The sequence below is a fragment of the Poecilia mexicana genome, unplaced genomic scaffold (genome assembly GCF_051168715.1).
Source record: "Poecilia mexicana isolate PSO_F unplaced genomic scaffold, ASM5116871v1 scaffold_15, whole genome shotgun sequence".
Taxonomy (NCBI): domain Eukaryota; kingdom Metazoa; phylum Chordata; class Actinopteri; order Cyprinodontiformes; family Poeciliidae; genus Poecilia; species Poecilia mexicana.
Window position 1 is genome coordinate 29,996,631 of NW_028263384.1, and position 12,847 is coordinate 30,009,477.

A 12,847-nucleotide genomic window follows, 5' to 3' on the forward strand; every position below is an offset into this window, starting at 1 on the left:
TCTTCCTATAACAAAGACTGATCTGATTTGATTTTATTGATATCATTACAATTCAATCTTACTGCATTTTTATGCTTTTTTACTCATTTGATTTTATTAGTATCATTACATTTCAACTATACTCATTTACTCATTTTAGTTTATTATTATATTTCTGTTGGACTCCATGTAATGCTTATTTACTCTATTGGTTTGAAATTTTATCATTGTATTCGTTTTATATTCTGTTACCCTTAAATTCTCATTACCTCAAAGATTATCTTAACATTTCATTCTTTTTACAGTTTATTAATTTTTAAATATCTTAACATTTTATTCTTTTTATGGTTTATTAACTTTTAAAATATTATCTTAACATTTTAATCATTTATAGTTCATTAACTTTCACATATCTTAATATTTTATTCTTTTAACATTTTATCTTTTAACATTTTATTCCTTCTATAGTTTACTCTCTTTGCATAATCATAATATTTATTTCTTTACATACTCTTCATTAGATTGTAAGGGGGACATTGTGATTTCGATCCACCACCTCGGAGGCGTGGGGTGCCCTATCTGTTTTTATCTCCACCAAATGCAAGTGAAATAAAATGATAGACAACATGAAAGATGAAATGAAAGAGAACATTAATGAACACCCCAAACATTGTACTCAACAATAGCGCTACTCAATGCGCTACTAGTCTGTTCAATGGCGGCGGCAGCAGCAACAGCAGGAGCGTATCGTTTTGACAATGCCTTTTCTCGTACAAAACCTGATGTCTATAACACTACCTGCGGTAAAGTGATTGTGGAAGATGAGTTTTTACATTTTATCTCTGCTAAGATAAAAACACTGCCGCATGATGACATTGTTTTGTTGGCTACAAACAATTTTTCATCTGACTGGATTGAAGAATCCAAACGACTCCTGTATGAACTGTGCCCAACAAAGCAGCGTAACATCAAACATAAGGGCGCGCAGAAAGACGTAAATAATGTAAAGTTGTTAAACGAGCGTGGTGAGAATATTCCCCGTTTTGTTTCGCACTACCTGGACGACCTCCCACCTGTTGGTTTCGGCAACATTGATGCCTCGGCCCTGCTTGGTAGAATGGAGCGTCTAAGCCAGGAAGTCTCTGTACTAAGAGGAGCTATGGAAGCTCAGGCTACTGTGAGTGAAAATCTTGGACGAGCGACGGTGGATCTGGAGCGCCGGCTGACGAATATTGAACCACCTCATGAATCTAGTCGGACTAATGAACCCGTGCATGGATCGACACAGGCTGAGGCGGAATTGGAAGAGCTACGTGGGAAAGACGCTAAACAGCAGCAACCAGAAGACGCCTCCAATCAACAAGTCCTGTCTCCGGCTTGGAGTACTGTTTTGAGGAAAGGGAAGCAGAAGCCCCAGAAACCCTTGAAGGGAGCAGTGTCATTGGAACATGGAACACAAAACCGTCAAAAGCGGGAGCAGCGCAAAGGAGGAATTATTGGCACTGGCACAGCGACTAACATCCCAGTGGTTAGAACCAAGCTGGTAAGTGTCTTTGCTACGAAATTCTCTCCCGACCTTGATGCTGACACTCTGAGTGCCTATCTAACTGAGAAACTGGGCCAATCGGTGACATGCAGGAAGATAGACTCGATGCGTAACCGATTTAGCTCGTTTCATATAACTGCAGAGTGCTCGGAAGTTGCAGAAGTATACGATCCTAAACTCTGGCCATCGGGTGTGTATGTGCGTCGCTACTTTGAGACCAAAAAATAACAGCATCCGTTTGGCTCATATGTCAGAGACTGGTATACTGCAGCAAGACAACGTATCTGCATCTGTAGCACCGCAAATGAGCAACGGCCACGCAGATCCTGATAAATAAATGACTGGTATTAATATTGTGTCATATAATGCGCGAGGTCTGCGTGTTGGACACAGTGAAACAGACAGAGCGCGTCGCCTTGTGGTGGACAAATTACTGGAGACTTGTGATATACTGTGTGTGCAGGAGACATTTTTAGCTAAACAGAACCTGGAGAAGCTGAATTGCATACACAAAGACTTTTACGGCGCTGGTGAATCCACTACCGACCTTAGCACCAGAATAATTCGGGGAAGGATAGCCGGTGGTGTTGCAATATTATGGCACAAAAAATATGAACAACTGGTTGATGTGATTAGACTGGGTGTGGATTGGGCCATAGGGCTGAAATTTACTTGTGGAGACAAACATTTTATTGTTTTAAACATATACACACCTTATGAATGTCCTCAAAACGAAGACGAATTTCTTAATAGACTGTCTTTTATTATGTCTTTTATGCAAGATAATCTATCTACTTGTTTTTTTATTGTGGGGGATTTAAATGCAGATGTTACAGATAAACATTCTACATTTGCTACGCATTTAATGCAATTCTGTCACAGTAATGCCTTAATTCTTTCTAGTAAGGCACTTTTGCCTAACAACAGTTACATCTATATTAGTGAATCATGGCATACAACTTCCTGGTTAGATCATTGTATTTGTACAGCTGATGCTCATGATTCCATTCTGGGAATTCGTGTCAACTATGACCTTGCCACCACTGACCATATACCATTCTCCTTATGTGTAAACATGAATTGCATACCTTCTGTTTTGCCTGTAGACTATAATATAAGTACAGGAAAAATAGCATGGGATAACTTGACTGAAAAAGATCTATCAGATTATTGCTATCGAACTAATGACATGTTCAGCAATACATACTTACCAAAGGGAGCAATCTCATGCCGTGATATGAATTGTAAAGACCCTCAACATGGTATTGAGTTATGTACTCTGTATGAGAATGTTGTGAAATCCCTCCTTATCTCAAGCAAGCCACTGCATAAAACCATCTTGCATAGCACCAAACCGGGTTGGAACGACTATGTAAAAGAACATCATGCAGAGGCCAGAAGGGCTCTTAAAGCATGGGCCGATGCAGGTAAACAGAGACATGGCCCCTTGTTTGAATACAAAAAACAAGCAAATGCTAATTTTAAACATTTTTTAAGATTCATAAGGAGACGTGAAAATACTATGAGGTCTGACTCTCTTGCTAGAAAGTTAGGAAATAATAATGTTAAGGACTTTTGGAAAGAAATAAAGAAAGTAAATAACTGTAAAACGTCACTTCCATCTACTATTGATGGTGTTACTGGTGTAAAAGAAATCACTCAGTTATGGAAAGAGCACTACAGTGCGCTGTTTAATTGTGTCAAAAGTGACATTTCTGACATAGGAAGCATTCACAGTAATGAGAATGTGACTGTATCCCCACAAGAAATATATCATACAATTATGACACTGAAAGACAATAAGGCCTGTGGGATGGATAACATTTCCACTGAGCATCTGAAAAATGCAAGTAAAAAACTCTGTGCATTACTCTCTATGTGTTTCACTGGCTGTCTAGTACATGGTCTGCTACCTAAATCAATGTTATCTGTCATTCTGGTACCCACTATTAAAGACAAAGCGGGTAAGATTAGCTCCTTGGAGAATTACCGACCCATAGCTTTAGCTAGTAGTTTATCGAAAGTTTTTGAAAGAGTCCTTCTAAATAGGCTGGAAGAGTTTCTTTTGACCTCTGATAATCAATTTGGTTTTAAACCCAAACATGGTACAGACATGTGTATTTTTGTGCTACAGGAGATTTTAGATTTGTATAATTTGCACAACACCACAGTATTTATGTGTTTTATTGATGCTTCTAAACCATTTGATCGCGTGAATCATCAAAAATTGTTCTGCAAGTTAAGCAGAGGTGTACCCAAATATCTAATTAGAATAATGGTCTATTGGTATGGTCATCAACTAATGTATGTCAAATGGGGTAACTCATTGTCTGACTCGTTTAATGTTGGTAACGGAGTAAGGCAGGGAAGTATACTGTCCCCTTACCTTTTTAACATCTACATGGATGAACTATCAAAGCGCCTGAATTGTTGTAAAACAGGCTGTGTAGTTGGTGACCGCATAATCAATCACATAATGTATGCGGATGATTTGGTAATCTTATGCCCATATAGTGCTGGCCTTCAACAATTACTAAGGGTCTGTTCCCAATATGGATGTGATTTTGATGTCAAATATAACGCTAAGAAAAGCAATGTCATGATTGTTAGAAGTAGAGCAGATAAGCATCTGATAACCCCTGACTTCTCTTTATCTGGCATTGTCCTCAATATATGCAATGAAATTAAATATCTGGGACATTACATAACTGATGACCTATCTGATGATCGTGACATTTGTAGGCAGTATTGCATGATGTATGCACAGGCTAATATTCTGATCAGAAAGTTTGGTATGTGTTCATCCTCTGTGAAGGTAGCTCTTTTTAAAGTTTTTTGCACTTCATTTTACACAGCCCATCTATGGCGAAGATATAAAAAAGTAGCCTGCAGAAACTTTATGTGGCATACAATGATGGCCTGAGGCTCCTACTCAAAGTGCCTAGATGGAGCAGTGCTAGCCACATGTTTGCACATAAGGCTGTTCCCACATGTGCAGCTGCGCTCAGGAATCTCATGTATAAATGTATGTGTAGATTATCCGTGTCATACAATAATATAATAGCAATTTTAGTAAACCCTGTTTTTAGTACAATGAGATTTTTCTCAAGATTGTGGAAACATTGGCGTCATCATTTATTTGTGGCTCAGTGACTATGTCATGTTTCTTTTTGTTTTCATTTTCTTTTGTTTTACTATGGACCTCTTTTGTGTCTGAAATAAAGATTGATTGATTGATTGATCAAATACATGTGAACATCTGTAATTGCCTCGGGGGATGTTTCTGAGTAGGGACAGTGTCTGCTCAAGGGTTTGTCTCCCCCTTTATCTGTTGGGCCCAACAGGGGGAATGTTGAGATGCTTTACCAGGCCGAGAAAGAGTCACACGCTGTTAGACAAAGGGCCCATAGTAAAGAGTTACATTTTTGATTCTGTTAGACACCAAGGTCCATTTCTCACAGGAAACAGAAACTTATCAGGCCACAGAGACATGGTGTGATTTCAGGGAGTGTCTTCAGTCCATATAATCAGCTGCCCTCCTCTTTCTCCTCAGACGCTGCACAGACTTTTTTAGAAACTCTTCTTGAATGTAATGGTAAAAGCATCTCAGCACTGAAAGTGAATAAAATAAGTAAAGTTTGAATGATTTTGTTGGCTGATTTTATGCTCTGCGTGTCAGTACATTTTTGATCCACTGGTTAGGAATTTCTATCCTCAACAACTGTAAATCAGGACTTTCTGAAGGTCAGTGTCAAGATAAAAAACAAAAATCAGTTCTTGAAATAAGCGTCAGAGTTTCAGTGAAATATTGAAATTTTCACAGAGGAAAAGAACAAACAGCAAATGAATCAAATCAAATGGGTTTATTTGTCACTAAAACAAAGTATACCTGCAGCAAATATACAAAAAGCAGATTTAACATTTAAATCAAAAATGTGTTTAGAAAAATAGAAGCCAACAGAAACAGAAAACTTCCAGAGATTGAGAAAAACTGATTAACATTTAAAAGTAATCTGAGTGATGAATGAAAAGAATGAAACAGAGAAATGGAACATCTTGATAATCAATGTGAAGTTTTAACTGGAAACAGACAAAAAAATTAGGTAACACTTTATTTGAAGGGGGGTGAATAAGACTGTCATGACACTGTCATAAACATGTTATAACACCTGTCATGAGCATGAATAAGCCTTCATGAATATTTGACTGTTGTCATAAAGAGTCATTCGGTAAATTATGACACTTTTAATACAAAGTTGACATTATTCAAAATGTCTTTGTTATGACAACTTGACATTAACCAAGAAATCATTACTTTAAAAATTAGGTAACTATGTTATTAAAGGTAAAGTTTAAACAGTAATGTTTAACGAATGACGCTTTATGACAACATTCATAAATATTCATGAAGACTTATTCATGTTCATGACAGTGTCACGAGTCTTATTCAACCCCCATCAAATAAAGTGTTACCAAAATTTATATGTGGATACTCGAATAATCCTGGAATCCAGCTTCCATCTTCAAAGGTCTGGAAGAGGAAGAAGTTTCCAAGGAATCATTTAGAGTTTCAAACAAACAGATTCTATGAATCTGAAAATATTTTTGAGTGAAAGAGACAAACATGTAGAGACAGAACTATCTGTTCAACAGAGAGTTTATCTGACAGGAGGAAAATATTTAGACTCTTTAGACTCAACTCAGCACAGAAACACTGAGGAACCAGGAACAGACCTCCAGAACCCAAATCCAGCATACAGGGGCTCAGTGAATGTGGTGTTGAAGGTGTGGAGGTGGATCAGTGAGTCAGAGGAGACGCTGTAGAAGGACAGAATGCCAGCAGGCCAGTCCACATACACTGATACTCTGTTAGAGACAGAGGAGGAGGAGAGGTGTGTTCTTCTGTTATTGTGATAGACAGAGTAGCCATCATCAGAGCAAACGAGACTCCAGGAATGATAATTTCTTCCAAACCAACAATCTCTACTGTTTCCTTTCCTCCTGATTCCTCTGTAACTCACTGATATCTCAACTCCTCCCCTCCACTCAACCTCCCAGTAACAGCGACCAGTCAGACCAGTTCCACAGAGCAGCTGAGGATGATCAAATCTGTCTGGATGATCAGGATATGACTGACGCTCCTCCATACATGTCACCTTCCTGTTGTCTTCAGACAGTTTGAGTTTTCTGCTCACTGAGTTTGTGTCGATGGTGAGATGACAGGAATCTGATGGAGAACAAACACAATCCAGCTGCAGTTATTGATCATTTATTGATCTTTGATGACTCCTGAATGACAGTTTGAGCTGCTTTGTTGTCATGAATCAGGTGAAAACACACTTACACTTCCTCAGACCTGGTGTCAACCATCGGCCTCCAGCAGGCTCCACCCTGAAAGGAGGAGGGGGTCAGACCATCAGCCTCTTTCAGCAGCAAACATGGACATTACATGGAACACACACACAACTGTCCTCCACTGAGACAGTCCAACATTTGGACACGTCCACTTGTAAAAATCCAGAGAAAGAAAGGTGAGTTGAGACCAAACAGACAGCCGGACTGTGATGATGATAGACATATTACAAACTGCAGTGGATGTAGAATAGAATATTTGTCCAACAGAAGAGAAATTCAGGTTTAACAACAGCTTTAGAATCACACAAGAGCTAATCTTATTTCCTGTTATAACCTGAGCCAGTGGGAGCATATAGATATTGAGTAAGAGGGGTTCTAGGATTGAACCTTGGGGTTCCCCACATGTGAATTCTGTCCGCTTCGATGAGAAGTTTCCTATTGAAGCAAAGAAATCCCAGTTCTTTGAAGGACTGAAGTTGGCTTTCCTGGCTTTTCCATTACAAAGAGCACTTTGTTTCAGCCAGTCTGGCAGCTGGACTTTGTAATGTTTGAAACGGAACAGAAATGTCATGATTCAGGTTTTGGTAAGGTGAGATGAGACGCAGGCAGGCCCAGGATGATGATGAAAATAATTAATTTTAATGAGTCCAACAGAGACGGCACAGGGGACAGACTGACGACATCACACACGACGAGGATCCGACTCAGACAAAGACAACAGGTGGGGTTAAATGCAAAGGGAAGGTAATCAGGGAACTGGATACAGCTGGGAGCAATCAACAGGGAAGACAGATTCACAGGGGAAACTGGACTAACACAGAAAAACCTAAAAAAAAATAACTACACAGAAAACACAGATCCTAACAAGAAACAGAATCACTTCTGATCTAGCTTTGAAATAAGTGTCAACATGAGCACAGGAAGTCAAGTTCAAAACACACCTTTCTAACTGTGGATCATAACAACTACAATATGAAGACAAAGAAATAAAAAACTCAGATAAAAATCTGTTTCAAGCAGATTTTGTCTCCAGTGTTTTGGTTCTATATATATCTCTATTAGGCCCAGTTTCCCTTCATAGAGGTAATTGACTGGTTTGTGTCCAGTCGATTGGTTGGTTTATCAGACCAAGCAATAGTTTTCCAATCTTCTATTGTCCAATTTTTCTTGAGCCTGTGCAAACTGTAGCCTCAGTTTCCTGTTCTTAGCTGACAGGAGTAACACCCAGTGTGCTCTGCTGTAGCCCATTCCCCTCAAGGTTTGACATGTTGTGTGTTCAGAAATGCTCTTCTGCATACCTCAATTGTAACGAGTGGTCATTTGAGTTACTGCTGCTGTTCTATCAGCTTGAACCAGTCTGGCCATTCTCCTCTGACCTCTGGCAGCAACAAGCCATTTGTGCCCAAATAACTGCTACTCACTGGATATTTTCTCTTATCAGACCATTTTCTGTAAACCCTACAGATGGTTGTGCATGAAAATCTCAGTAAATCAGCAGTTTCTGAAATACTCAGACCAGCTCGTCTGGCACCAACAACCATGCCATGTTCAAAGTCACTTAAATCACCTTTCTTCCCCGTTCTGACACTCAGTTTGAACTGCAGCAGATTGTTTTGGGCATGTCTATATGTATTGAGTTTCTGCCATGTGATTGGCTGATTCAACATTTGCATTAATGAGTAGTTGGACAGATGTACCTAATGAAGTGGCCTGTGAGTATTTGTGTCATAAGAAAAAAAAAAAAGGGTTTGGAATGTCAAGTCATATTTTCACCATGAGGAGTGATGCGGTCAGACCTGGAGTGAGGAGAGAAATGACTTCAATGTTGATCAAACCAGGAACTCAGAGTCAGGCACAACAGGATGAGACAGCAGGTTACAGGTAAGTTACGGGATCAGATGCGAGGGTGACGAGAACACAGAGATGAGGAAAGAGACGATGACTCTGACGCGGATCCAGCAGGGAAGAGATGATACAGGCCACACTAAATACACAGGGGATAATGAAGGACAGCTGGAAACAATCAAGGGGCATGGCTAGACACATGGGGACTAAATAAACCAAAATACAAACACAAAATCTGGATCTTGACAAAATTTTCAATCAGCAAGCTCCAAACAAAATATAATATGACAGAGAAGACATTCCTCCGCTTCCTCCTCCATCTGCCCCTCTCTGCTCCTCCATCAGCTCCTCCATCAGCTCCTCCATCAGCTCCTCCATCAGCCCCTCTCTGCTCCTCCATCAGTCCCTCTCTGCTCCTCCATCTGCCCCTCTCTGCTCCTCCATCTGCCCCTCTCTGCTCCTCCATCAGCTCCTCTCTGCTCCTCCATCAGCTCCTCTCTGCTCCTCCATCAGCCCCTCTCTGCTCCTCCATCAGCTCCTCCATACCTGAGAGTTTCCAGTCTCCAGTCTGGATCCTTCAGTCCAGCCAACAGCAGCTTCACTCCTGAGTCTCCTGGATGATTGTAGCTCAGGTCCAACTCTTTCAGATGGGAGGGGTTAAAGGTCAGAGCTGAGGCCAGAGAAGCACAGCCTTCCTCTGAGATCAGACAGCCTGACAAGCTGCAGACACACAAATGAACACATCATGAGAAACGGAGAACACTGAGGGAGAACCAAAGGTCTGAACTGGATGTTTACAGGAGGGGAAAAGAAACTGGTGCTTAACTGGTTAATAAAATAAAATCTAAATCAATTAAATGCTATTTAATTTTAGGTAATCAAAAAAAAATATTTTTGACACATTTAAACATACCAATCCTGTCTAGAACTCCTCTGGGGTGCAAACTTACACAAAATCTGCATAAGGAACTGGCTTTAAGAGTTCTTTAAAAGCTAAAACTAAAATACCCTTGATATAATGGTAGCTCAAGTAGAACCATTGTTCTGGTATAATGTAATTCTGAGCAAATCACTCTTAAAAGGTAAGTTTTTATATTCACTAATGATGGCACTTCACTCAGCTGTTGTAATTGGCGTCGGGTTTGCCTGTTGCTCTTTCGGGCCACGATTCTCTCTCTCAGGTCAGTTGCTGCCTCATTCAGCTTTGATGGTTTGTTCATTACTGTGGCTACATACCCAGTTTCTGGGCAGGTAGTTGTAGCTAACTCCCCTCTGACCTGGTATCCTGGCTCCTCCCCCTTGCCATAGCATTTGTCAATCTCAAGTTGTGATAGCAGTTGCTGTTTGCGGATGTTGGAACACTGAGCTACTAATTGTTTGGCAGTTCGTGTTAACTGGGGATGTCGAACTTTGCATGTAGCCCCTCTGACTAGGGTTACTTGAGCATTCCAACAGATCCATGTTTTCACCTCTCGCCCATTTCCGTCTTGTTCCGTATATATAAGCCCCTACATGGGATAAAAAGCTGGACTCAAGGACAGCACGGAGGCCCTCATCCTGGCCGCCCAGGAACAGGCCCTAAACACCAGAGCAATAGAGGCTCAGATCTACCACACCAGACAAGACCCAAGGTGTAGGTTGTGCAAGGAGGCCTCTGAGACAGTCCAGCACATAACAGCAGGGTGCAAGATGCTGGCAGGGAAAGCGTACATGGAACGACATAACCAAGTGGCGGGCATAGTGTACAGGAACATCTGTGCAGAATATGGACTGGAAGCCCCGAGGTCAAAGTGGGGGACACCCCCAAAGGTGGTGGAGAATGACCGAGTAAGGACACATAGAACTTGGAAATTAGGCCTTTGGGAGATTTGTTTGAAATCAGAGTATTTTCTAAATCCGTCAGTTCCCTATTAAATGTATTGGACCCAAACAATGACTCCATAAAATGCTGAATTTGAAGGTATTTATAAAAATCTTTTTGAGGGATGTTGCTATTGTCCCTGATTTGATTAAATGATTTAATAGAACCAGAAATCAACAGATCAGAGAAATCAGTCAGACCAGAAGAAGACCAGTTCAGTAGGCCAATACTTCTAATAGACGTTGGTAAGTCTGGGTTTAAAGTCAGGGGGGATCGAATTCAGATAAAGGGAGGAATATTCAAGCATTTCCTTATGTCTTGCCACGCTAACAAAGTACTGTAAACTACCATGTTTTCCTTCAATGAATCCAATTGATCTAAATTATTGATAAAAGGAAGAGAGCTTAACCTTCTAGGACAGCATGATAAAGATTCAAGGCCCAGCCATAAACAGTTCTCTCTACTAGAAAACCAGTCTGACATAATTTTAAGCTGGGCAGACCAGTAATAGAGCTGCATGTTGGGTAGAGACAAACCTTCCAACTGCTTGGGTTTAGTAAGAGTGGAGAACCTAATTCATTGGTGCTTATTGTTCCAAATAAAACGGGAAATATGATAATTAAAAGATTTAAAGGATGTGAGGGACAAGTAGCAAGGAAGATTTTGAAACAGGTCATTTAAAGCGAGGGAGAACATTCATTTTTATTGCATTAACCCTACCGAGAAGTGAAGTGGACCGAGAAGTAGGTAAAGTGGACCATTTCGACAGATCATTCTTAATGTTCTGAACTAGGGGGGAGTAGTTTGATGAGAATAAGTCTTTCAGATCAGGGGTGATAAAGATGCCCAAGTACTTGAAACCTCTTTTAGACGTATGAAAAATACCATATCTTGAGGGATATTGAGAGGAGAAGCGACAGACTTGCCTAAATTAATCTTATAACCCGAAAGAGCACACAATTTATCTATGGAACTAAGTACAGCCGGGATTGATTTATCTGGGTTTTTCAGGTATAAAAGGACTTCATCTGCAAAAAGAGAGATCACATGGTGATCTTCACCTGTCCTAATCCCAGATATGTCTGGATTAGATCTAATAGTCTCAGCTAAAGGTTCAATTAACAATGTAAACAACAAAGGTGACAAGGGGCACTCCTGTCTACATCCCCTCTGAACAGAAAAACCGTCTGACAGCAAACCGTTAGTATTTACCATGGCTACTGGATTGGAATAGAAAACTTCAATCATGTTAATAAAATTAGGGCCCATGCCAAATTTCTGTAGAACTAAGAATAAAAAGGGCCATTCTACCCAATCGAAAGCCTTTTCTGCATCAAGAGAAATGATCAGAGGAGGGTCTTTATGATGACATTCAGTGCACGATGCACATTGTCTGTTCCATATCTAGATTTCACAAAACCTGTCTGGTCGGCATTTATTATCTTCGGAATAATTTTTTCTAGTCTCCGTGCCACCACCTTCGCAACAGTGTTGTAGTCAACATTAAAGAGACTGATAGGTCTATAGGATGTGCAATCTAAGGAATTTTTATCTTTCTTCAAAAGTAAACTGATAGAGGCAAAACTCCAGGAAGGAGGAACACCTCCTGCTAAGATATCGGTTATAGCAGGTAGAAAGATGGGATGGATCTTGGGCCAGAACTTCTTAAAAAGTTCCAGTGGAAATCCATCTGGACCAGGGCGCTTTCCATTCGGCATCGATTGGATTCCCACCCAGACCTCCTCAGGTGTAAAAGCAGCATCAAGGGCAGAGCGAGCCTCTTCTGAAATTGAGGGCAAAAGAACACCATCTAAATAGGAACCAATATCTGATTCAATTTTATCAGCCGTGTACAGGGATTTATAAAAGTCTTTGAAAGTGTTATTAATAGCAGACGGATCACAGGTAACATCCCCGTTGCATGTTCTTATCATATTGATAGAGCGATCATTGATTTGGTTCTTTAATTGATAGGCAAGCAGACGGCTTGACTTGTTACCAAACTCGTAATATTTCTGCTTAGTATAGAGTAACAGCTTCTGGGCATGGAGAGTATAGTCCATATTTAGCTTGGTCCTAGCAGCAACTAATGCCTTGAGATTCCCTGATGTAGGAAAGTGTTTATGTACATGCTCCAACCTAAACACCTCATTCTCTAGTTTTTTTCCGTTTTCCTCCAAAACTCTTTTCTGAAAAGAGCTATAGGAAATGAGCCGCCCTCGTAAGGTGACCTTGGCCGCATCCCCAATCATGGCAGAAGG

General features: G+C 40.4%; 2 protein-coding genes across 4 annotated transcripts in view; one reads left to right on the top strand and one right to left on the bottom strand.

The window, feature by feature from the left end:
• Positions 1-12,847, bottom strand: part of LOC148155398 (NLR family CARD domain-containing protein 3-like) — a 57,846-nt gene that overhangs the window by 14,662 nt on the left and 30,337 nt on the right. For 2 of the 3 annotated variants that reach the window (XM_088013233.1, XM_088013232.1), the window contains 3 exons: positions 9,272-9,445; positions 6,870-6,916; positions 5,374-6,752 (listed from right to left, as the gene is read on the bottom strand). The exons of the other annotated variant lie outside the window; for it this stretch is intronic. In XM_088013233.1, the coding sequence (XP_087869359.1) occupies positions 6,226-6,752; positions 6,870-6,916; positions 9,272-9,445 (748 nt within the window). In that variant the 3' untranslated portion in view covers positions 5,374-6,225. Of the gene's footprint in view, positions 1-5,373; positions 6,753-6,869; positions 6,917-9,271; positions 9,446-12,847 lie in introns of those variants that run through there. 3 annotated transcript variants of the gene reach the window in all.
• Positions 1,751-4,881, top strand: LOC148155401 (uncharacterized). Its single transcript, XM_088013245.1, has 2 exons — positions 1,751-3,737; positions 4,870-4,881. Exons 1-2 carry the CDS (start codon positions 1,863-1,865, stop codon positions 4,879-4,881), a joined length of 1,887 nt encoding a protein of 628 aa, XP_087869371.1. The 5' UTR covers positions 1,751-1,862.

Coding starts and splice junctions, on each gene's coding strand:
- LOC148155401 (XM_088013245.1), top strand. CDS start 1,863: ATGACTGGTATTAATATTGTGTCATATAATGCGCGAGGTCTGCGTGTT.